Source organism: Adelges cooleyi, unplaced genomic scaffold (assembly GCF_023614345.1).
Source record: "Adelges cooleyi isolate 19-005CV unplaced genomic scaffold, UGA_ACOO_1.1 ACOO_flye_CR_arks_rails_tigmint_CR_PRNA_108, whole genome shotgun sequence".
Classification (NCBI taxonomy): domain Eukaryota; kingdom Metazoa; phylum Arthropoda; class Insecta; order Hemiptera; family Adelgidae; genus Adelges; species Adelges cooleyi.
In genome coordinates, this window is record NW_026095761.1 from 6976581 (window position 1) to 7004049 (window position 27469).

The 27469-nt window shown below is 32.4% G+C and overlaps 1 protein-coding gene across 4 annotated transcripts in view; it reads right to left on the bottom strand.

The window, feature by feature from the left end:
* Window positions 1-27469, bottom strand: part of LOC126839480 (BAI1-associated protein 3) — a 124697-nt gene that overhangs the window by 60677 nt on the left and 36551 nt on the right. For 3 of the 4 annotated variants that reach the window (XM_050574831.1, XM_050574822.1, XM_050574801.1), the window contains exons 2-3: window positions 21584-21640; window positions 2946-3326 (exon numbers count right to left, since the gene is read on the bottom strand). In XM_050574831.1, the coding sequence (XP_050430788.1) occupies window positions 2946-3289 (344 nt within the window). In that variant the 5' untranslated portion in view covers window positions 3290-3326; window positions 21584-21640. The remainder of the gene's footprint in view (window positions 1-2945; window positions 3327-21583; window positions 21641-27469) is intronic. The other variant, XM_050574811.1, reaches the window with a different exon arrangement.

Here is a 27469-nt window from a genome sequence, read left to right on the forward strand (position 1 = left end):
CGATTTTTCAATTGGAAGGGGTGAACTTATTAAATTGTTGGTCCACCGTAGTACCTTTTTAGTACGATTTCTGTTTTATAGGTTTTTATATGAAGAAATCGGCTCAGCGAGTTACAAAGATAAAAAGTTAAAATAAAAACAGACAATTTTACAAAACAAAACCTTAACACCGCTTCGATTCTAAGAAAAGGTCCATAAAAACAGGACCTTTTATAGGACAGGATTTTATAAAAAAATTAATTTATATTATTGTAAACGTTTAGCTTTTTGTAAAAGTTGCATAACTGTTTGAAACCCTGCTCATTTTTAAAAAATATTAATAACAATAGTATACATATATATTATATCAATATATGTGTATATTTACATATTTTCTTGTGTAGTGTAATTTATATATTGAAAACCCAGCTACATTATTTTTCCTCGTTGAGTTATTAATATTGTTCACTTAAATACCCAAATTCCAAGACGGTGGACTTACTGAGTGCCGCCGATAAAGTCGTATGACGTCTACGTTATAGCTAAAGCCAATGTATTCAAACCTGTTACGCTGAGCTGTAATTGAAAAAAAAAATGAAATTCGCGAGATATTACTACTGTACGGTTACTGGGCATCCATTAATCGTCGTTATAACACTAATAATAATGCGGTTGACGTGCGACGTCTTATTACACATCAACGGGCCTCGCACAAATACCGTTACCGCGATCAGACAAGCCGTGGTGTTGAGTTTAATATCGTCGTATGCTATAATGTACGACTACACAATTTATCACGGGAACATAACAGATCACAATTCGGTAAATCATTTCGAAGGAAATGTAAAAAAAAAAAACTATAAAAATATTTCGTTCATTTTTTGAATACTAAAGATCGCACATATTTTCATATTCACATATTTTCTTACTATATTGTCTTTTATCGTCAAGTTTTATTTTCACTGAAATTATGATAGAGCTTGAAAAGTGTTTTCAATGCTCTGGAACTCTTTTAGTTATACACTTATGTAACTTAGAATTTTTACAAATTTTTTTTTACCAAAATTAATAATCCATTAAATCTGGTTTGAAGGATAAAAAAAAAAAAATCTCTAATATAAGAGTATTCGATAACACACCCGTTTTATGTCTTTACGGTTGTATTCGAGTACTGGGTTATTCCTCGAACGATACCTAATTAGTTTGTAATTATTTACTACTAATTAATTGTTTCAATAGTCGGCACTGCCACTGTACATTTTATTATGTTGCGCACTTTTGGTGAGTTACTGCGCAGAGACTGTGTAATACGTGTAAGCCAAGATCCCAAACATTGGTTTTCCGGCTTTAAACCAAAATATACAGGCGCCCGAGGTTCTCGGACGTAATATGCTACCATGTTAATATAATTGAAATAAATGTCTCCGGGGTATTCCCACCTGAATACACAAAAGGCACGCGGAGATGCCGCAGGTTGATCCAATGGCGTATTAATCTCCTTGCAAATCGACATGAAACATATTGATGAGATAGAACGATACTGACGCGTAAGCCTGGCTTTACTATACACAGAAAAACAACTTAGCGCGGTCGCGAAAGAAGCGTAAAAGCTGAAATGCATAAACGCTAATATTTGCCTTTATATTATGCACCATTCATAGTGTTTGAAAATGTCTTCCATAGCGGCAGACCGTCATGGAACGTTGTGGCCAAACTGTAAAATCAACATACGGTAGAAAATGTCAGAAAAATGTATTGTACCCGTTTAGCGCACAATATCGAATACAATGGGAATACGCCATGCTGTGCGCGCAATGATGAATAATGTTGAATAAAAGCGAATTCGATATGTTGTTGGTACCGTGAACGAAATATTGGATAAGTGGTCCGCCAGTAGAGTTTTTGTAGTTGCTGTTACTGGGGTGGTATTGAAAACCGTCGCCATAAAAAGAGCATACAAAAATAGAACATCCGAACATAAGAAAGAAAAACACCGAAACGGAATATTGATGATGGACGCGGTGTTTGATTTACATTTTCCATTTATATAATATAATACATGTGCGTTGTATATTTCTTTCGGTGCACGTATTTTATTTGCCATAGAAATGAATTTGATCCGAACGTTTTCCAATAACAAACATCAACCGCCAGAAGTGCCTCGGCGGAGTGAAAAAATGCTGGAGATAATATCGAAAACTTAAGTAATTGTCATCCAAACACGTTAGGGCGAACGGCGCGGCGTCGGGAAATCACTTGTGAATATAAAATCCTGAGCCGCAAAATTAATAGTATTTCCCCCCAATCCGAACACTAAGACGTTTCAGATTCCAAACGATTAACGAAGCCGGTGCGCTGCCATTTGTTGCAAAATGGAAAGAAATTAAGAACAATTGTCTATTATAAATTAGAATTCAAAGCGACAGGTCGGCAGGTAAACAGTGGAATATAAACTTGGATTTACTCGAAAGTTTTTATAGACTTGATTGAGCTGGTGAAATTATCTACTACTTGTTGGAAGGCAATAATAACCATTTGTAAATGAAATTAAAACAACAAAAGAAAAATATAGCTAATTTTGTATTTGTTATATTGTTAAAGAAGACACTTGGAATAAATTCTTATTTTATCTATTTTACAAGGAGCTGAAAGTAATTTCCATTGTAATCAACATTAACTTCTTAACCTTTTGACTCAATTTATCAGTATAAATAATACTGCGTACAACTTTTGATGATTTCGTCATAAATTAATTGAAACAAACTTAAAAAATAATCTAAAATCATTCAATAGAAATCATTTATAACAGGTTTCGTTAGGTTTATCGGATATTTGTGAAAATTTACGGGAAATTAAAAAACTACACAAACGATTTAAATTAAGTTCACGAACTTAGATATGAACCATTTTAATATTTCTAAATTCTCATTAAAATGCTAGGTATGATTACTTTGTGTTCGACTTACCCGGACGACGCGTTTTGGTCAATTTCGGGCCATGACTGTCTGCGCCTGCAGAAAGCCTGAGGGTTTCTGGGCTGAGATATTTGTCTGAATGATCCCGTTCGCCTGGGTCCACCACTTGACCTAGGCCCTCCGCTTCCGCTACCTTGGGGCGTCACGATCCTAGGAATACCACTGACACTGCCCGTGCTGGCCGACCTGCTGGAAGACGCGGCTGCTGCTGCAGCGACTGCCGCTTCCTCGCCATCTGCTCCGGATTCCTTCGACAGCGAAAACCGTTTTGGACTCAGGCTCAACTGGGCCACACCGCTGGTGACTATTTGGTGAAGGGACGTGAAGAAGCTCATCGTTCGGCGGGTTTCCGGCACTGATCACTTTACCATTCTAAACAACAGATAAACGACCATTGAAAGTCTCAAATTGAAAGGAAAAATCAAAAGGCAATCTTAAAACGTCACCAGAATTGTGTCCGCTTCTTATTCATCAGTGCTAGTATTTAATACCAAGCTACTAACTATATTAGTAATAGTTTCTTTCAAGTGAAATAATAATCAACAACATGTATTAAAATAGTTGAAATTAAACATGATTACTATATCATTATACAAAACTAATGTTATAATATTAATGTATTCATTATTTATTTTTTACATTATTTTTTTTTTTTTTTAGCATTAAAAGTTAGTAATTACGTAAATGATTAATTGTATCCCAGATTAAAAAATAATACAGGCACGAATTTTACTGCTAAGTAATGCAGCTTCACCTGTTTATTTCAATTAATAGAAACCTGCCAAAGCTTAAAAACAATATATGACGTTGTATTATAGAGAAATAATTAAATCCAGCATTAAAGTGAAATGTCTGTACTAATACATAATAGTAATAATATTAACGACGATATAATACAAGGCAATCTCTGATTTTGACAAGGGATAACCGCAAAACTCTTTGTAGTTCATAGCCTCTTTAGGGTCTCGTATAACTGAGAGTAATAGATCCTTTGATCTATCAGTAAAGCGCGTTTCCGGGTTCTCATGTGAGGTAGACTAGAGCGTACGCAAATATAAAACGTTCCGGCTAATGTGATGGGTTTAAAATTATACAGGATCCCGTGCAGGTGTTCTAAGTGCCGTTCATTAGACTCAAATAGGTTTCAGGTGAATATGAAACGAAAAAGGATACCAACCAACTACAAAGTAGTTTCTGCTTGCTTGCGAAATTACTTGTATGGTGTACCCAAACGCTAAAACGTCTGATTCGATTAATTTAACAAATATGTACTACAACAACGCGCATTAGTCTTTGTATGAGTGGGTTGGTCGCAGTAAGAAATATTTAGCTCAACAATACTTTTATAACCCATCCAGTTCATCTAGAACCTTAACGACCGTTATGTTTCTAATTATTAGGGGTTTTTACGACCAACAGCACAGACATTTTGCCAACGTTAATTTTTTATGTTATTTTTCGTATAATATAATATAATAATAATATTTTATTTCAAGTAAATTAAGACTAAATATTTGAACACAAATACTATTACGATAAAATAATACATTTAATAAACGGAAACGTTAAAGTTGAACGGCGAATGAAAAATAATAATTTTATCAATAAAATAACAATAAAGAAAAAAACCGATTGACAGCCTATTATTCTTTTGGGTTTGAATTGAAAGCAAGCTAACGTTAATTTCATATCAAAAAGTACGTTTTTTAATTCGTTTTGTTACTTTTCATTTTCGCGTCAAATAAGACCGTGCCGTGTATAATGAGAAGATGTCGCCAAGCGGATATGCTTTCAAAGTCTTGGGAAACTTTCCGTCACGTTTCCATTCCATGATGGATAACGTCGGCGAATACTAAAAATCCAGATGTTACACGACTACTCCAACAGTTGCAACGCCAAATTAAGTTTAAGTTACTTTAACCATTAACAAATAAATTCCATACTCTACCTTCAACGTTATTCGCTTTGCATAATATAAAAATTAATTTTTATACGCATAATAATTTACCTCGGTCGGTACACGTGGTTATATTATATTAGATGTGAATGATGATTGTTATTGAATTACACGAACCTGTCTATATTATGACGGTCCTGTAATAATAGATGTACAGATGTTCATATTATATACGTTTACTTAGGATACGGAGTGCGGCAGATCTGCCGTCTGGTTAAAAATGTACAGCCAAATTTTCTGATACATAATTACTATTATCAGTCTTAATGATATTGATTGAACGCCCAAATCGATTTTTAAAAAACCTTCGCTAACCATTAAGTTGATTGTTATTATTTTTGTTTGGAATATGGTTCGGCAGATCTATTTTTTATAGAATTTTAAATGAAAGGTATGACTTACAAAATATTATGAAACAGCTTGCGTACGAGTCCGCAACACCACGGGATACATTTTTATGTATCTAAAGTGGCTAGTAAACATATCTAGTTTCTGGCTAATATTTAAGTGTTTTCATAATATCTGGCCTAAACCAATTCATAGAGAATTTGGTCCCTTAAGTTATTACATTTATAATTCATTTCTATTTTGAACGTTGTGAATACAACATATATGCCCCCACCCATCATCTCTCACCCCTATCTTTCACCCTCTATCTTCTTCTCTTATCTCTCTTATCAGAATAATCAGCTATTATTTTTCGTTATGATAAGCGGTGTCGGTGTCAATTTTCCGTGTGTGTGCCATAGCAAAGACATAAAATTGTCAATATTTCCAAAGTACATAGGTTGGCAGATTTTTAAAATTGCATTTAGACAATGAGAAAACGATTTAAAAATATAATAAAAGATTTTTATTTGTGACTCATTTGAGAAACTTTTGCATTTATCCAAACTATCCAAATTTATCAGCCAACGTGTGGCCATAATTATCATATTGTCATTGGTTTTGACAATTGTTTTTTAACAGTCAAATCTGTACAGTAGTTAAATTTAGACTGTAAAAAAAAAAATAAAACAGAATTACGGTCAGTGTGATAAAATGATAAAAATATGAATTACTGATAAAAGATTCCCATAACTGTACCGTAATGATAATATAACTTTAGTTTATAGCTGAAATTATGGTTTTGCAAATAATTGCTTACATTCAATACGAAGGGCATCAAAATCATCTTAAATAAAAAATTTAGCATAATAATTCATATTTTCTACACTTTATCAAATATTACACGTAAGATGATTAATAATACAATTTTTAAAAACATTATTAGGATTTTAAAATAATAATTATTCTGTTTATTGAGAAAACATTTTAAAATTGACGAGTTAAAGCTTCAAAATAAGAAATGGACACACTTATTTGTCGATTCATAACATTTTAGAAAGTAATGTTAAATTATTATTATTAAACTAATAAATTTGTAAATTTAAATATATTTTATTCAATAAATAAACTATTATTTACTCAAACAAATCAATCAATTTTCTATAATTTACCTTGATAAATATACAAAGTTTTAATTTAAATCAACATTAACGATTTTATAAGTCTTTCGTTTTTTGATATCGAATTAAATTATGAATTTATTCATTTTTAGAAGTTTATTGACAAAGATAGAACAACCACGATTTTTACTAACTTCAAAACATCTAAGTTATCAAACAACTTAGACGCATTCTTAACGTACAAGTCGATTGTCTAAAAATTAAAAAAATTGTTCCCAAACATTAAACTTAAAATTTTAATATCGTTGTGTAACTTTTCGATTACACAACGATGACGCATTCGGCTGGATTTGTCCTAATGCGCCATAATGTTATGTTTTCTCTTTTTTATATTTCGTACCATTTGCTTATTTATTTATTAGACTTGGGATTGATACGGTAGCGATGACGGTTATTTTTTATTTTCTGCATTCGCTTCGCTGTCTGGAAGCGACCGGCCGAATAAATACAAACGAGCTATACAGACTCTATCATTACGACTCGTATCCTAAATGTAAACGAAAAATAATTGTCTTATTTGTTTAAACTTAACGATTTTTTCATAAAAGGCAAAGTCTCTTAACACAGTGGACGTAGATTTTGTCTACAGTTTTTAATTGACTAATCGTCAACCTGATGAGTTATTAGTCATAATTTTTCCATTTTTTAAATGGATAGTTAGTGTGTTTTTACACGTTTATCCCACCGGAAGTAATATCATATGACAAAACCATTTTGTTTATTACAGGACAAACGACGATTACAAATGTACATGTCGCCTTTTTTTTCATATAAAGTAATGATTGTTTTTTAATTGTCTTTTACCTCTCTATTAATGTTAATGTGGATAAGTCTAGATATCACGATGACGAAAAAAATAATTTAAATGAACTAATTAAACTTGAGAGGACTTTGAACTTTTAAGATGTGACAACAAAGATTAGACATTAAAGTTTTGTGACAACAATGCCACGCTGAGCCACGCTAAGAGTCGGCTCGACTCTTAAAAGTTTATTGTTAATTTTTCTTTACTTTAAAAGTGTCGTTTCTCGATTTTGTTTAAATAGTTACTTATTAAAATTAATATGGTACGGTGGTGGCAATGACGGTATCTGTCCATTAGCGTGGCGTTGTTTATTTTACATAAACTCCAATATTACACGAATATACCGCGAAATAAATAAATCTTGGCTATCGGATAATACCCTCGAGAAAAATTGAATTTTGGATTCCGGAAATTCGGATTTTCTCTAGTTTTGGCAAATCCGGATTTTCCCCATTTATACGATAGAATTCCATCGGAGTTGTGCTAACAAAAAGGGTAGGTATGGCTTAAAAGAGAAATGCCGACAAAATGTTGAATGACGCGATAATTCTACTTGCTACCCAATAATTCATTATGGTGTTTTTCACTGGAATCCGATGTGGTTTGAAACAAATATTTATCTATTCCATGCCTTGTATTTTGCCTCGTTTGCCCGTAGCCGCGTGGTTGTAATTGTATTTATTATTAAAACCGAATGCACGTGTTCGCATCCTGACCGAACTGTTGGCCAAGTATACAGTATTCGACAAGGTTTCAACAATGAGCTTGGGATAACCGTAATAGAGTTTCTATAATGAGGCTACGAAAAAGCGATTTCTCGACGGATCCACGAGAAGAAACCCGAATTCCGTAATAAAACTAAACAACCAAAACCAACACCGACGAGAACGATGAATGATGAATGGGATTGTTCATTGAAGTACGCAAATGACACTATACAAAACTTTCCGATGGTAAGCACATTGCCTTCGCCAGGACCTTCCCATTTTAGGTCAGTCATAAATATTTTAATTGGAACGTTCGCTGGAGCTTTAGGAAACTTCTCTTTTAATCCGATGTCGATAGAATAAGAACGTTCGAGTCAAAGTGAGGAATGACTACTGACTAGGTTTGCAGACCAAGGAATAAAATAACGATTCATGTTTCGTTTCTATGCATTTCAATAGAGTTAAAAGAGCCAATATATCTACCTGATTTATTCTAGCCATTCCCAAATCACTGAATATGCATTCTTGTTTGAAACAATATCAATAGACGTAAGAAAAAGTAACGCATAAAAGAAAAACCGAGAATTCGCTGAACGTTCTTAATAAAAACAAAGGGTTTTGTGAAATTAAAAAAAAAAAATGGTAGCCGGTAAAGAATAACAAATGGGAGAACTTACGTCTGTGATTAGCTCCACTTTTGTGAAATGAAAGCGGAGGGAAAGTAGATGGTAACTATGAGGTTTGGTGTCGTTAAGAATATTTTATATTATTGTAAAACATAAACAGTTCTCAAAGTCACAACACAGACAATACACGTGACTTACAAAATTCATAGAACAAATACGTTAGAGATGAATAGAACTGTGATTTTTCTTCTTTGGGCGAAATTTCCAGCCGCCTTTTACGGTCCTGGACGGTAAAGTAAAGAAAAAAAACAGTTGGATGGTAGTTCATTTTTGTTGCTCGTAGCGTTTTGACCGAAAGTTTGTGTCTAAAAGAAAAAAAAACAACAACGTCTTCAGTCATACTAAACAGTGAAAAGCGCTGACCGTTTTTCGTTTTCCCGTGAAAACTATTCTTCGAAATTACAATTTGACCCCAACTGACATTGAGGCTTTCCCGACGCTTTCTTCTAAACTTTATACCTAATGGCTTTGGCTTTGAGATTGACATTAAGCGCCACGCAGGGGTAGTTTTTCTTTTCTATTGTCATCAGTCAGCTAACAAATCCGGTACGCGCACATTGCGGTTAATATAATCTAATGTATTCGGGCGAATAATAGCAGCAGCGCACAAAAATCGAAACAAGCACAACGTTGTTAAATGCATTATATAGTCAATTGACAGCCAAAGTCGTTTGTGCGTGTGAGATGAGCATTAGCGCAACTAGAGGGGGGCTAAGGAGGTTCAGACCTTTTCAAAACTCTGAGAATTCTTTCAGAATATCAATAAAAATTAAAAACCATACTTGAAGGCTATGCCTGATTGGTTAGTGATATTTTTTTAGATCCCGAACGAGTTTAGAAGGATTTTAACTTCCAGCTAGTTGCGCCAATGGGGATAAGGCCTGGGAACGAACTATGACCAATTGAAATTGGTTTCAACACTTGTGTCACGCAGATACGGTGTGATTGGAAAAATATGCATCAAACGATGGGACTTCGCAATCACCGGTTTTGCTTACCAGTATCCTTTCTTTGAACAAAACTACTTCGTTTTAGATGCACGGCGAAGCAAAAATAGTAAAACGCCAGCGGATTTATTGTTAATGCGGTTATAAAAAATGAGCTTTCATTTCTGCTGCCAACGAAAAGCACATATCATCGAATGTTCACGCTGACAGTGGCAGTGGCTTGTGATTGATTTGCCGTTCGAGTAGCGCAAGATTCTTACCGCATCCATACCGAGGACTTTGACTAAACGTTAACCTACGGATAATAAATGCTCGGTTAAGACCTAGCCAGCTTGCCAATGAAAACGTTATTCTACCATAAACCGTACACGAATCGGCCGTGAATAAATTAACGCGATTAAACCTAAACGGGCAAAACAAATGAGCTTTTTTTCAATCAGAGAGAAAATGGAACGTAAGAGTATATCATTTTTATTTTGCTATAACTTTTAAAAATTGATGTAAAACGTTAAACAAATATAGATTAAACGAAAAATACTCAGCATTTATACAGGGTAATAAATTAAACGTGAGACACTCATTTTCTAGAAAAATAATTTAAATGTTGTAGTTTTTCTATTTAAAAACATTATTGTATATGTTTTTTTTTTACAATATTAGAAAATTACTTATTTTTTACCTTTTACAGTAATGCCCAGTGCTCTGCCAACTGTTAAAACTACGGTAACGTATAAATAACTTTTTGTATAAAGAATAATTTACTGAAAATGTTGACTAGTCGATAGCCAATTGGATAATTACATTTAAATTTATTAAAGTTTAAAATTTTGGACGGGAGGAAGGGTGGAGTGCAGTATTATTTGTATCTCCACCCGCTCTAAAATAAAAATACGAATGTTGTCTAATATTGTTAAATAACACATATCCAAGTATCCCTTAAAGATAAACTACAAAATTGCAATTATTTTAAGAGGAAATGAGTGTCTCGTGACAAATTTATCACATTGTATAATATTATACCGTATATAATATTATATCTTTTGTACCATTAACATTTTTATCGTACAACACGTAGCAAAAATATATTTAAAACTTTTGTTATTCAATGAAATATTTTAAAAACGTTTTATTATGTTTTTAAGAAAATTATATTCTTGTAAAAATGTGTGGTGAACAAGGGTGTATTTTATATACAATATACAATTTTTATAAATGCACTTCTAAAGTATTTTATCTGCATTACGTTAGGTACATCTGCAATATAATGCTACGTTTTACAAACAATTTCAAAACATTTTTTTGCTATTTGGAAATTGATAAAAGTACAAATTAGTGTTTCGACTAAATTACCGTAATACTTTCGACATTGTTTTGGATCTAACCGAATTCCGAAAACTATTTTTCATAATGTTTTACTCTGTTCGCGGCAGGGTTAATCTGAAACGGGATAACTTTGATCCGAGGCATATACCATCCCCGACAGCAAAAAATCCTCTTCTGTACGTGCCAAACATTTTTTGGAAAACTTATTTTATTAAAAAAAAAAAATAGTTTCAGTTTTACAATTTGATTAGTTTTGGCAACCGAATATCGCACTAGTTGGGCGCTTCTTAAAAAGACACTTAACCATTATTTATGTTTGTACGTGTCACTTATGACAATTGCGCAATATTTTCCTTTGTACTACCTTGTAAATACCGCCGCGGTTACTTAGACAGTAACAATTATAATAGATCTGCATAAGTGCGGGTAATGCGGAGTACATACTACTTGTGAATGATTAATCGTTTCTGTCAAATGTTCGTGTATTCTGTATAATAATACGTGATGCATCTCTCTAAATTTCTCTCTAAATAATATATGTACATACATACATACCGATACATTATAATATAGTGGCATTAATATGTTGTGCTATGTTACGCGAATATGTGCCGAAATATTATATTGTACACAGCCCTTGTTCTGTTGGTTGTTTATTCGTCTCCACGCGCGTACATCACATATATCTATAAGGACAATATTAATTAAGTTTTGCCAAGAATAACGATGCTCAAATTGGGTTTCCGGACTTGTTTTTCAGATGTCGTCCGTCCATAACAATATGAAATATGACTGGTGTGATGTATAGTATATATATATATATATATATATATAGAGGTAGTGTACAGATATAATAAGACCGTTAGAATTTATAGCTTTTGCCGCGATATAGAATACAGCCTGTAGCCCGGCTCAGTATTTTAGGATTTTTCTGTACGTTGGACAAAGGTGAATTTTCGGAGAAAATTTCACCTTATAGTGAAATGTGTAAATTTATTTTAACTACACTCTAGAAAACATAATAACTGCAATCGCACTGTTTAATAAAATATCATAAGTACCGAGTGGATAAAATATACCACGCACAATCTGATATTCGCTAGTATTAAAAAAATGTAATTAAAGTAAGCAAACGGTTTCCGTTCATAATTTATCACGTTTACCTAATCTTGAAATGGTTTTTGTTTTTTTTTCGGTTTTATTACTTTTGTGGTGATTTAGAATAACGAACACTGATCGATTTTCCAAGAAGTAAATATATCATATATATATATATATATACATATATTTTTTTTAGGAAGTTATTAACTGTAGTCTTTCAAAAGTGATCTATAGCTTATTTTCATACAATTTCCGAGTCCTGTTCGATATTTGCACGCACAACGTGCCCGTGTCCAGTCAAGGTCAAAAGAGATTTTTTTTTAAAACAATCTACCTACCATATTATTTTTGTTATTGATTTAGGTACATTACACTATACGGATGAAAAAGGATGAATAGAATTATTACGGTATTCGTTCATCCGGCAGTTGAAATTGAATTCACGGCGTGCAAATCAAACATCGACGCCCTACGTGCACACAACAGCAGGTTCAATAGGTATTATCGGTGTTAATATAGTATTATATTTTATTAACCTATAACAATACACACCATACATAATGTTATAATAACAAAAGCACCTGGGACGCATTTCGATGTACGCGAATATCTTTAATTTATTTACACACGCCGTCGATTGTTGGAATAACGTAAAAACGAAAAAACTGTATATCCGACCCGAATAAAAATAAAAGAGAAATATATATTATATACAGTTTATGGCTTCTCATCTTTGCCACCAACTGTACACCGACTTGTTTACTGCGAGCATCGATTCATATCCTAACTCCACTCTTGTGTTGATGTTCAAAAGGCTGTCGGTCGATCACGAACTATGGTAATAAAAAATTCCACTCGTTTTTTATATTTAAATATTACGGCACCAAGGATTTAACAAGTAGGTAAGTGTATTCTAATTCTGCAGAACGGTATGAGGAGGTGAATTTGAGCGCAAACCAATTATCGGAGTCTTATTTTATTAGTTGTATTTTATGCTTGAAACGAAAATAATATTAAACGGTTTAAGCTCATTATATATTTATAGCATTTTTCTTACGAGTCTTCCTTTCCAGAACTTATCGACCAGGAACGTGCCGGAAAAAAACGAAATTAAACATTCTGGACTCTCCCGAGCAAACCTGACTGGGTGAAATTAACGACGGTTAATATTCTTGATTTACCTGAACTGTAACTTTAAAGCGCATTGCACTAATATTTTTCAGTTCAACCGAACCCTCGCCCCACCTCCGAAGGAAATGTTGAAGAATTTTTTAAGACATTAAATCGGTACTCAGGTGAAATTCCTCCTACGTATATACATTTTACCCGTTTCCCGGCGTCACGTTTCCCGTGTTTAGTCACCCTTATACAATATAATATATTAGGTGCGTTTTGAACGTTACGCTCTGTGGAGTACCTTTGAGCGAAATCTCCTCTGCTGCCGTTACAGTTGGTCTAATAACATTTGAAGAGGTGTAGTTTATTTTACATTAGCGTTGACACGACCCGCTTTGCTTTTCTCACTTACCGTATTGAGTAATTGAATTCGTTTTTTTTGGAAACGAGCAAAGCGATAACTCGATAAATCAACACCGTGCCAAAAACGTACTTTCTTACAAAATCCCGTGCGATATGCGTAGGATCTTAACGAACTTCTAAAAGGATTTATTTTTTTTTTTTACAATGAAATGCGATTTTTGGTTTAGCTCCAAACGGGAGAACCCAAAACGCAACAGAACTGTGGTTCAGACGATAATCAAATTTAGTCCCATCGATACGGTTTTCCACATTTCTCCTACATCGAAGTATATTGGCCGCCGTCGGTAACACGTTTTAAGGCTAACGAGATATCGGTGCTGTCATTTACTCGAAGAACACCAAACACATAGCGTTCAAAATAAAATTCATCCCGACAGTTTCATCTCTACTTTATAGTTTTTTTAGACAGATTGTGTGACGTAGAACCTATCAAAATTCATCGCTGAATACCTGATTACCTACTTTTCCGCGCCGCATAAATATTTATCGACGTCTCAAGGGTTTTTTTTTTTTTTGAGAAAGATAAAAATAAAATAATAATTGTGTGTGTGTGTGTATTGTGTGTTAGAGCATGTGTCATTATGGATTACGGTTATGTTCAAAAACAACATTGGGGGAGGGAGGGGTCATAATCGACCAAATCCTTATTCTCTCCGAGTACAGCTAGTAAAACTGATATTTTTTTTAATTTTCTGTACGTAAAGTACAAAGGAAGGCGAAAAGAAGTGACAAGAGGAGATGATGGTGATAAGTGTGACAGCAAATAAGCTGGTCATAACACATGTTCATAATCTAATGGCTTGCTTTTAAGGTAACGATTGATTTGTATATTGTTAAAATAATAAGTGTCTGGTTATTTTATACGTCATAAAGTTTTTATGACTTTATGTGAATTAAGAATTGTTACTTACTGAGGTCAATCGCTCGAGGAACTTCAACTAACTACGTTTGATTATAATTACAAGAAACATTTACACAACTCATTTATCGATCCAGAAAATTTATTACAAACTTCGAAGTTTCACATGCGAGTGAAGTGGAAATTTTAAAGTGTGTACAGGAATACCGTTTTAAACATCATAAGTTATAATTTTACCACATCTATCTAACTATAACTTACCATAACTTTACTCAGAAATTTTGTAGGTTGTACAAGACCATATATTTTAACGGCATTATTGTCTTACACGTACGGTTCGACTAACTGGGCTGAAGTATTTGCAAAATGTAGGATCTTTTTCTATAAGATAAGCCTTAAAAGAGTACACGATTACTGTCGTAAAAGACACTCGAAACAATAATAAAAAAAATCTTAATTTGGAACAAATTTCTAGTTCTATAGTGAAATAAGGTCACTGTAGTCAATTCTGTCGTTAGGGCGTTTGCCTGCTATGAATGAATAAATTAATTTTCAATTTGAACAAACGAATAGTCCGAATGTATAAACTTATTTATAAAAAAAAAATCAATTTTATTGTTGAAGAAAACGGTGGATTGTTTATTTTTATTGTATTATTGTCGGTATTTTTTTTTTGTGTATGAATAATTTTCTTGATGGGGGTTTTGCATTATTCATATTGTCCTGCGAAATGGGTTTTTCGATTTTCGTTGTCGTGTACACTGTTAAGAGAAACTAGGTATTCTTTCCCCCCCCCCCATTTAGAATGCGACGACAAGCACCGCCGTATTACACAATAGAAACAATATAGCCGTGTTTATTAACACAATCTAGAGCTTTCAGTCGGATTCCCAGATCTTACCCGGTTGGTCGCCCCCATTGCCTTTTGTGTTCGACTTGAAAAATAATGTGCTGATTTTTCCGGTTACTTTTTTTGACTTTTTGTAAAACACGACGTAGCGCGTTTTCATCTACCGAGTGCTCTAAAAGAACTATTGACGGATACGCTATCGACAATTTAGCCGTACAACAATACAATTTATAATAATAATTTTATTTGAAAATATCGAATAGTTGTTGTAGAATTGAGCGTCATGAGATTATTCTGAAACCTTGCGCTAATTCGAAGACAAAATATTAGTGTGTAATAATCATATTCTATACAAACGGATAAGGCATTAGACATAATATATCAATTGTACACTGTCAACGTGATATGGGCTCGGTATACATAACAATAATGAAATAGATTCGCCGAACCTACATGGATTTTTATTTCGAATTTATTACACGATATCATTACTTAATGTTGTGTAGGTTGGGTTGCTATTGAGATTCCGAGTAAAATTTATTTTTTAATTCGCTAAGGGGATTGAGGTATACAATTTTGAAGTAATGTTAACGTTATAACAAACAAATCGACTTTATTGTTTTCCTTGTAACATAATATACTCTACTCGCAAAGTCGAAAATATTTTGTAATTCCGAGAAAAAAAATACTCGGTACGTTTATGTAATAACTCTGCCCTTGTTTGCGTTGTGTCTGCATTGAATAACCCACGTTCAAAAAACTAATTGGCATCATGCTGTTGCCTAGGCGAAATTCAAACAATTCCTTGTATAGAAAATCAAATATTTTTGAAAGATTTGGAATCCCATCTGATAAAAAGTGCAACACCCGTACTTTGTACAAAGTGAAATTTGGAAAGAAAATATCGCAGTGTTTTGGAGTTAAATCTGGCCTTAGGGCCAAGGTGATGCGCTGTCGCCTGTCTTTTTTTAAATTTAGCACTCGATAAAGTAGTCACATCAATGCCGTTACGTCAAGGCAAAGATTTCTTACTACTTGCTTATGCGGTGGTAATGTAATACACATAAAGAGACGTGTGGAATGTATAGAAGCAGCGTAAGTCCTTCGAGGGCCGTAAATGCTGAAGAATATGAATAAGAATGATAATACATTTGGCGTAATAGCCATATCAGATAAGATACCATAGCTATATTTCGGACGAACAAGTTTTTCGCGTTACTTTGCTTTCTCGTTTCGCGTTATACAAACATAAAGCTTATGGATTATACGGAAATGTACATTGTGCGAGTACACGACAGGTGTTATTATTTGTAACAAAAAACAAAATGTGTTTCGCTGATAATGCAAAAACATTGTAAAAATATAATAGAAGGCTGTAGGTTGTACGAAGCCTTCACAACTCACTCAACGTTTACATTGCAAATATTTTACCCCTAACGAATAATAATACTTTTCCTTCTGGCACCTTCGGTTAAGGCGCAGTCAAAAATATTACACGAAACGCGTTAATCGGTTGACTGAGTTCTTTCGTGTTAGCTAAATTTCGTTTCAGTTCGATTCCCAAAAATTATGCTAAGACAAATTTGAACAAATATATTATTGCAGATGAAAATTTATAGTAATATTTTATCAGTCAAGACAGACTTGTCGGGATCTACTCGAATCGGCTCTTAATCACGGCGGTTTCACGTTTCAAACAAAATTTTAAAAAAAGGTTTTCGGGATTTTGATAGGAAATCCGGCTTACCCGACCGTACGCCTACACTAAATATCCTATTGTGTATACCAAAATACTACCTCGAGGCGGGTCTGACAAATATTGATACACCGAAGAGCGATGACAACGTACATCGGATCGGTTAGGACCCAACCCATGCGGTTGTGTTGGAGCTGCGCTGTTATAAAAATTTAAAAGAGCTCTTTCACACAATTGCCGCTGATATGGCGGTAAAACGTCAAAAGGCAAAATTAGTGTTCGTTCGGATGAATTGGAGAACATCCGACAGAGTTCACGGCGAAACAGAAAGGGGCAAAATTATTTATTCAGAGGCAAAACATAGGCGGATTTTCACCTTTGTAGCAACTAGCAATGACATTTTTTAGACAATTATTCAATTATTTCCACGAACGACAGACATCGAGGATCGACAAGTATGTTTTATAAAATATTCGTATTTGAAAATTTAGAGGATATTAAAAATGATTTTGTAAGTAAACATTTCCAGAAAAGAAAAATATATATGAATAAATATATATATATATATATCATATTTACCGATATATTCCCGTGAATGATGTCCATTAGGATTTTCAATATCTCTTAGAAAATTGTCGGATTACTGTAAAATGAATACAGAGAGAAAAAGTTTTCATCGACAAATACGATATGGTCGAAAAGTTTTTTTTTAAATATAATTGTTACTTGTACCCTTTTAGTCATCAACATATGAAAATATAAAATTATGATTTTGAAAAATACTAATCGTTTTGTAATTCATGTTAGTTCTTTTTAAAAAAATTTTTTATACACAACACTTGTATGGCACCTTTTATAAATCAGATAAAATTACATAGAAGTACAGTATTAATAATAATAAAAAACAAACCATTTTTTAGTTTATATCAATAATTGTTATCAATCGTTGCGTTATAGATAGGTATGAAATGATTATACTTGTTGGCTTCTACTTTTAAAACTAAAACAAAATAACTTTACCTATCAAACTTTCATACGATAAGCGAATTTAATAATATCCCTTTTATTTTCGCAATTAATTGTTGTTTGTTCTGTGTTTGTGTTGTATATAAAGTACATAATACACTATTTACCGTAAAATAATATTGTAATATTAAATGTCTGCCCTAAGACTCGGGTTTCATTCAGTTAAACGATGAAGCAAACAGTTTCCAGCAGCTAGAAACTTATAGCGGATATTATCATGATTATTACTCTATATAACAATATGTTCTAAAGGGGTACCTGCTATAGCTATTGCTCGGATGGAAATGAGACGAAACGCGGAGCGTCGTCAGCAAAAGCTGGGTTTGTGTATTGTATTGGCAATAAGAAAACTCCCAGGAATACGTTATTGCGGGTGGGGTATTATGTACTTTTACAAAAGTAAAATGTTTATGATCACGGCAGATGGGTGTTTTCAAAGAAAATATAAAATGTCAGCAGTTTTCAAAAGACAAAAAAAAATATTTACAGTTACAAACAAAACAATTGCCGTGTCTAAAAAAACAACTTGCCCGGAAGACGTAGTTCATAATTGCGTTCACAATTATTGTAAAAACGGATATTTCTAATAATTAGTCTTAAAAAACAGAAACACCAATAATTGCGTCTCAGTTGTTATCAATGCAATATTTTTTTAATATTACATTGATCGATATTATATTATTTCCTAATAAAAGTTTCCAAGGTTTCTCAAAGTTCCCAATAAGCATTTTTAAAACGTTTTTAATGTTCAATTATAAAACTTAAACGTTTTATACAACCAAAAACATAATAACATGTAAAATTGTTTTAAAAAATGTATAATACATTATACAAAATATTTATAAAACATATTTCGAAAAATATCCATACAAAAATATAATTATCTCTTCGTATAAATGTTATATGTAGACATGGTTGATTAGTTGCGTTTAAAAATAATATTATATTAATTAATTGTCTTAATTTATTTGTTTTATGTTAACATGAAGATAGGTTGTAGGTAACTAAGTTGGGCGGGCAAAGTTACTCGATTTTGTGAATAGTAAACGTTCTGTAAAATAAAATAATTGAAATAAGGTTTTAGATAAATAAGATGTATTTGGGTCCAGCAGTTCTAGTTAAAAGTATTATAAATCTTGAATTAATGAATCTTGTGTCATTATAAAAATACAATTTATATTATGATCATATTATCTAGTAAACTTTTAAAGGTTTTTAACCAGCTTTTGAATAAAATCCTAGCTGATTATGCTAAATTGTATTTCCCTTTAAATTGTAAGTTAATTAACTTAAAAGTTTTTCCCTCCAGAGTTTTATTGATGGCATTATTATAAAAGGTCGTTTTGTTTACTATAACGTTTCAAGTACTAATAAAGTTAACGTTGCAGCTATAGACTTTCGTTTGGCTTACCGCGGAGCTCCGAGACTATATATTATTAAGTAATTAATTATTTAGTATTTGGTCATATTATAATGGTTGTTATTATTATGATTAATTACGGTATATAATAATGCGTAATAACTTGTAAGTGATCCGGTGTAAATTAGTATAATGTCTCAAGCTAAACAAGCGCTAGTATGCGGTTAGTAAAAGTTGGTTCGTTGAAAACTATTTGTTATTTTAAAACCCCTTCGTGTTTAAATATTATTTTAAGCTTAATGGCGTTTGTCCTAATAGTTATTTGCTTGGTCTTATACTCAAAATAGTCAGGCATGTATTACCTCATGTACAAAAGACAAAGCACCGCCTTTAATTATTACCAACGTCCGCATGATTAACGACTAAAAATTCAAACTTTTTACAAAACAAATAAACTGTGTCTCATTATTTTACATTTAAGTTTTTCTTTCGGCCTGGCTGAATAATCAAGCAACATGCGATGTCTTGTTGCCGCACATTGTCCTAGTTATAATTTTGTAGTATGATTTCCACTGAAACGCATAAAAGGATACCTACCAAAAGTGTAGAGTAGAACAATCTATACCTATAATTTAAACGATTGTTGGCTCGGGATCGTTGTTTATATGTAGAACATCAATTGAAGTCTCATCGCAAACAGTGGTAATACATCTTAATAATATTTTCTTGAAATGTGTCATGGAAAAAATGTCAATTATTTTATAATTAGGTTGTTTAATCTTAGTATTTTGAAACAATGATTTTTTTATTTGTAATGTTGCCTAGTACAACATTGTGTACTATTAGTAGTATATTGACATAAAAATAAATGAAAATAATTTCGATAGAAGATATTATATTTTTACGTTAGAAATAAAACTGGAGTTTGATCTGCTTTAAGGTTAGGTGGCACTACACGGAAAACTCATTCAGCTGTCAAGAAAGATCAAATTATATATTTTCACCAAAAAAAAAGTGTTGACATTTAATGATAACAATATTCTTATTTTATAAAAATCAATACGACTATATGGCTTTTTAGACCTCTATATTTTTACGGTACTTGTCATGTATATTTTTTTAGTAAAAAATTGTATTGGTAAAAAAGTGTTTTAACATAATGACGACTCTATATGGCGATCAACAATGCCATTATTTTTTCAACTAGCCCAAGGATTATATCGTTGGCACGAGTATAAAATAAAAATTGTTTGTAGTTATTTGTCGTCAAAATCGATGAGTAAACAAAGCAATTATTTTGACACGGAAGGAGTGGTAAGAAAACCTAGTTATTTACTTTTTTTTGCACGAAAAAACATTGAACCATGCGTATGTTATTTATTATTACTTATCACTTAAAATTTATCTCTTATATTTTGTCTCCTATCACTTATCTCTAACTTAAAGCGAAAATAGTGACATTAAAATGTCTTTTATACAGCCCAATAACATATCCATGTTAAAATAAATCACACACTTTTGATAAACGTTTCGTTTCGTTATCAAAAGTCGAGGGATTTGCTAAATTCCGTTTATATTATTAGATTATAAGCCAATGAATAAGAGGAGATGTAGTAAATTTCATATTTCCGGTCCACTGACTTCAGCCGGAAGACTCAACATCAATTTGATCAAATAACTTTTATTTTCGGATGTATCTCGCCGACCTTTGTCGTGAAACCATTAAAAGGCAATTTGATTCATTAAGTGTTTCCGCACTCAAAGCAAACACAACGAAATCGAAAATCGCAAGAACTATAAAGTTCCGTATGGCCGTTCATCGTTAACCGTTCAATTAGTCAAGTCGGTCAAAATGTATTTATTGCCAGGTGTTAGCACTCAAGTATTTCCGGCAGATAAGAAGTGTTTATTTTTCTATTGTTCTCGATTGTCGAAAAAAAACAAACATGCCGACTAAACGCGTTATTAAAAGGTCTTGGTTTTTTATAATCAATTACTAAAAAAAAAAACGGCTATATGTATACTTGATGAACGATACGCAGGTGATTAACACAAGCGTATATGTTCCTAGCAATCTTCTGAGTACAGTTCAGACGCTCATAATAAATAACAGTTTGTTTTTGAAAAATTAAATTTACTCTGTACAATGTCTCTTTATTTTTTCATTATTTTGCAGAGTTTAGGGAAAAAACGACAACCGAATTTCGTGGATTTAAACTAAAACGCCAAATGCTTATTGTAATAGTCAATACATTTTGTACTCACATTGTAGTATTAAGAAATAATGCCAATTTCTAACGTCATGTGAACACGGGGTTCCACCTGAAAAAATAAAAACCTATTTGTAATAAAGTAATAATATATATTTTTTTTTTTATAAAATATAGCAACTTTGTTCTTTGGGTATGCTCAATATATTATATTGTAATGAATTATTCATTGAACGCAAGACAAAATATAGTAGGTACCTAATGAGATCACTGAACTCGAAATTGAACATGTGATTTAACACTGTACCTTTTTGCGCTATAACGCCAAAAACGTCATAACCAATTTTACTGCTTTTTAGAGTAATAATATTACAGAGTTTCTTATACTACCTGTATTTCATATTAAAGCACACATAGTCTTTTTGTAGCCAAAGCGTGCTAAAAAAAAAAATTGTCTATTTAAAAATTAAATTTTAATGACATTCTATCATAATTATAGTCCCGAGTGATAAAATATATCAACAAGTTAATAAGTGATAACAAACAATTTTCATGATCAGCGTCGCCACAATTATTTACTAAATACCTGGAGAAATCAAACTCATCAAATGTATTTACCCCGCAAAACTGAAATCTAATTATTGTTCTTCAGTACTTTTTGGAACAGATAATATAAATATATATATTTTGATAATTAAGTAAATATCTTTCTTTACTATCTTTCTTTAGCTAAAACATCGATGAAGTTACTGGTTAAAAAAACAAAATAATTTACTTGTGGTCACACTGTGGGTACTTAATATTTGCGATATGCGTGGCCGATTGCGGTTGAAACCAAAAGTTCTTGTAGGGTGGATCTATATTATGTGTAATATCTGTACACCAAAGACTTCAGTTGGGATATTGTTTGTGTGGGAATTAACTTTGGTGAAAAACTTTCACGCCTAGAGTTTCTCATGGCCGTACTGTATGTACTATATTATTATTATATTGTACAAATGTACGACTCAATGATTCAGACCGGACGCTTTCCAGGAGTTAATACAGAAACGTAGCTTGCCCTCATCCAACCATCGAAAACTTTATTTTCGGACGGTGGTGCGTTCGATTATTCGCCAAACTAATCAAAACTCAATTTGTCCAACACATTTTGTACTTAGACATTGGATTTTATTGATGTCGCGGAGTAAAGAGCCTATATAAGAAGAGAGCGAACAACTGCTGTTATCATAATTTCAAGAACCACCGTGTCCATATATATAGTGCAGCAATGTAAATAATATTACATTTGCGGTTAATCACACTGCACAAATCGTAATGTGATCAATCCAATAACTGATATTATTTATCATAAATTAAATATATTATTACTGGTTATAAACAAATAATCATTAAACCGTACACGATCAATCTTGAATGACAGTCTTAATAGATTGGCAGTCGAATCGATGATTGATGATTTCCATACACGGTCAATTATCATTTTTTTTGCGCAATAAGTAAAAACAAATATTTTTATTTTATGTACAGTGTGTAGTGTTATTTTCATGATTTATAAAAAAACTTGAATCAATTTAAAACCTATTTACGGTAATAGTAATTCGTTTGTGCGAAGAAGCAATTATTGCCATTTGCAATATATCTTGTCTGTGATAAAAAAGAAAAAATTTTTAATGAAAAAATAGTCCAATAAAAGACAAATATTTCCCCTATATAATCTCCTTAAAGAATTTAAATTGTCATCGCCATCTGATTATCTATAATTTATCTTTGTATAGGCTATGCGACACTTTTCGAGTTTTTAAAGATGGTTTTACAGAAAGAATACACTTGTATAAGGAAAGAGTTAGATCTAAATGTATTGTTTTTCTTTTTGTTAAAATTCCGTTTATTAGTCATGTGCATCTCGCTTTGGTATCCTATTCTTATAAACCTCACTATCAGCACAGCTAGTAAATTCTATACAAATGTATAAAACCGTGAACAGAATCTTCATTAATTAGTTTATTGAGCGACACTTTGTGTTTTAAAACACAACATACCATTTCTTCTCACTTTTTGACCGACAAAATTAAACATTCAACTGAATATATGGTCAGTCTTGACTCTTGAACGTCAATCATCTTGATTGAATAAAAAACTTCAAACAAGTTTTATATCCATCAATCAAAAAAATTGATTGCCAATTATTATCATTCATACTCATGAATGGTCAGTTTTGGTTGTCAATCCATAAGACTGTCATTCAGAACTGATCGGCTATTGGCACCTTTACAGAACATGTTGTCAATAACGCTGCTGGACTCAAAGCATAGCAATTCTTGATAATGCGCTTGTGAGTCAGTTGTCCACTCTGATGTGTAAGTGTTTTTTTTTTTAGTTGTACAGAAAAAATATAGAAAATTTATATAATACTATGCGGGTTTAATACATTTGTACGCAATCTCAATTATGAAAACTATGAATTTATTGTTAACAATATTTGTAGAAAACGTGTAGGCTTACATCAGTTTTCTATTGCTATATGTGATTCATTCACCCCAAAATTTTGCACTCAGTAGACCTGTGCATTGCACCATCGGTTTTCCCAAGCAGATGACACCGATTGTACGGCGGATTTTGTTTTTCAACGAAAATATTGCTAATATGCTAATAACGTTTCACTATATTTACTCGGGTCGTGTTGAATTTAAATAAAGTTCGCCAGATGTTCTAGACGGTATAATGCGACCCGGTAAAAGCATAGCTGAGGGGTACGCGGTCCTCGGTTTGTTTTTGATAGTTTCCAAATTATATTTGGTTCCGCGAAATTTCCAAAGTAATATTGCATCATATTATTGTAATTGTTACATTATCAGTATCTAGCGGTTTTCCAATTGAACGCTTGTGGGATCGCCAAAACAGATATGGTGATTACTCATAACCTATTTGTGCAAATGTCATAAACTTACCAATTAACTTAATTAATATATACCTCTAACCAACTCCGGTACGACCACTTACCTTAAATACTACCATTAATTAAATTTCTCCGCTGGTAGTGGGAAATTTAGTTTTAATAATATTCGTAAGGTTTTATACGTTTATTTTTCTCTAAGAAACAAATAGCTAAATTGAGTGCTAATTGAGTAAAAATGTCTACTCCACGGTAGTACTAATAAGTAATAAACGTCACATCTTGCCAGTAACACAATTATTCAAATTTATACTTATACCAATTCCACTCGTATTACACTATACTATATATATATATATATTAGTGCATAGTATTCCATCACAATAATGTTAATTAAAAATAATATTTTCTATCGTCATTATGGGAAAGAGGAATGACGTCAAGTCGGACGTTTAAGTGCGGTATAAGATTAACAGTTGTTTGCATCGAAATTATCAATTAAAATATAATAACTGTAAAGCGAAAATTCGTTTTAAACGTCTTAAACACTTCAAATATTCCTTTAATAAACCATCGCCGAGCCCAAAATAAAAACTAAAGCCGATGCACGAGCTAGATGTATATTATTATTATTGTGGCCTTTATCTCGGACACGTCGAACTCTCAGACCACACGAATATGCTGATATTATACACAAACATAGACAGGCGTCTTGTAAATCTAACGAGTAACGACCCGCGAAAGTTCGAGTAATAATAAAATTGTGTTTCTTTCCTCGCGGGTCGACCTAGGCGATAAGCCGAACGTAATGGCCGTGAAATATCCAAAACGGGGTATAAATTTGTTTTCTATTTCGACCCTCTTAACATTATCGCCGAGCATAAGATGTATAGACATAGGTTTTCCGGTTGATTCGCATTATTCTGCCGTCTCAAACGATTTGCAAACCAGTACATAACATCAAAATAATATTGATACCGTGTGATTTATATACTACATATAGTATTATATAAACTTATTATTAAAATGATACTTAGTACTACGGGCGCTTTGGTGTTGTACAGGCTAAATAGGGTAGATAGTGTTGCCATTGAGTTCGTGACAAACTTTCGAGCGATCCCACACAGTTTGTCCTAATTTTATATAATGTTACTATACTTGCAAAGTTCTTGTGGCTGGCAATCGTTCTTTAGGTGCGTGCGATTATATTACTAAAGACCGTCGAACATAAAATGCAGGGTACGAGCAAACTTTTTCAAATCAAATTTCAACTTCGGAATACACGCGAAACACTGCCAAAAGTAATTGGTGAACCGAAATTTTAGTATTCTACGAAAGTGTCTTTGTGTATTTTGTATAGAAACGCTTAAAAAATATTACTGTATTACAGATTTAATGGCCTATCATAATAGGACTGATCATAAATCAACAAGTAACGTTTTCCAAAACGTACCTTTTGCTGCCATCACGAATCAAATGCGACAATACTGATGTATTACCAAATTTTTTTTTTCACTAGAACCACACCTCAATACAAGTTATACCTAATTACCATATGGATTTTCAAATATTATTTACGATTTTACTTAAAAAATTGTATCTACTATATTATGATGAATAATCTAACGGGGGATAAAGAATGGAAAACTTTCAACAAGAACACATTTCGTTATGTTAAATAAGGAAATTACAGATTTCTTTTCAATAGTATTTATTAAAAAAAACCATTTAAAATTATAGTTTATATTTTATGTCTATTGAAAATACTAATTTGGCCAAGATTTGATTAAGAATAAATTTTATGATGAACATTTTTATCCACTAAAGTATCTATGTTAATTATTACTATTAATGATAATAATAGTTATAATAATTTAAACTGTCCCGCGCAGCAATAATACATACTTTTAAAACGTTTTTATAATATTTGTTATATTTGAAAATATGAAATGTGTAAAATATATAAATTTGAGAGTATTCGGTTTTTTAGAAACAATGTTTTTGAAAAAAGTCTAGTATTAAAAACACAAAGTTCCGATGATTTTTCATAAATATTATAAACTTAATAATTTCTGCAAATTATTATACAAACTTGGGAACTATATTCGCGCTACATGGTTTACACATATACAATTTTTCTTAATATTTAATTTAAAGATAAAGAATGTTATTATAGTTATTTTTTAATCGTTACTGCATGGTAACAAGATTCGACGGTGCGTTTACAGCATTCATTGTCTACTGTACCTACTCTGAAGTGCGTGTATTTTTTTTTTATAACATTATAACGGAACAATGGCTTACTCTCTATATAAAAACAACAACATTGGAAACCGCTGTACCGAGCCTGGATATTTTCCAAGCCGGCCCGCAGCAATTCATAAACGACTCCTCCGAAGACTTATTGTGTTTTATTTCAAAAGACTCGCAGCGAAGACGGTACAGAATATTATTAGGCTCTCTGTAAACTGACTAACAAAAAGACAAAAAAAGACCGAAGAACAAGTCTACATTAAAATAACATAGCATAGTAGTTAATGAGCAAAAAAGCATTATGTTTTGGACGGGAAACCAACCCCAAAGGCAAATGCTCAAACTAAATCTAATTTATTGGTTAAATCGATAACACTAGGACAAGTTTTAGAATTATGCGATACTTAAAAGTTGTGTAAACCGTCCGAATCATTTTGGGTAATCTAAAGTTTCGACATTTGTTAATTATTGTGTGCACTTCCAAAAATTAAATTGGAATGGAACTTGCCGATAAACAATTATTTATGACAATCATATAGCTAATGCGTTTGTACACACGCTGTCAGTATGTAAACGTTGTTTTATATAATATAATATTTTTTCCCCCAAGTTTTCCTACCCACAGTGCACTCGACGGCTCCTGTGCACACTTTGAAAGCACTGTACATTATAGTCCTTAGTCATAATCGTGTGAACAAACAAACATAATATATAGAATGATCACTTCAAAAAATTGTCTGTTTCAGCCAACGGTTCGTTGTTAGCACACTATGAGTGTACTACACTCAGTGT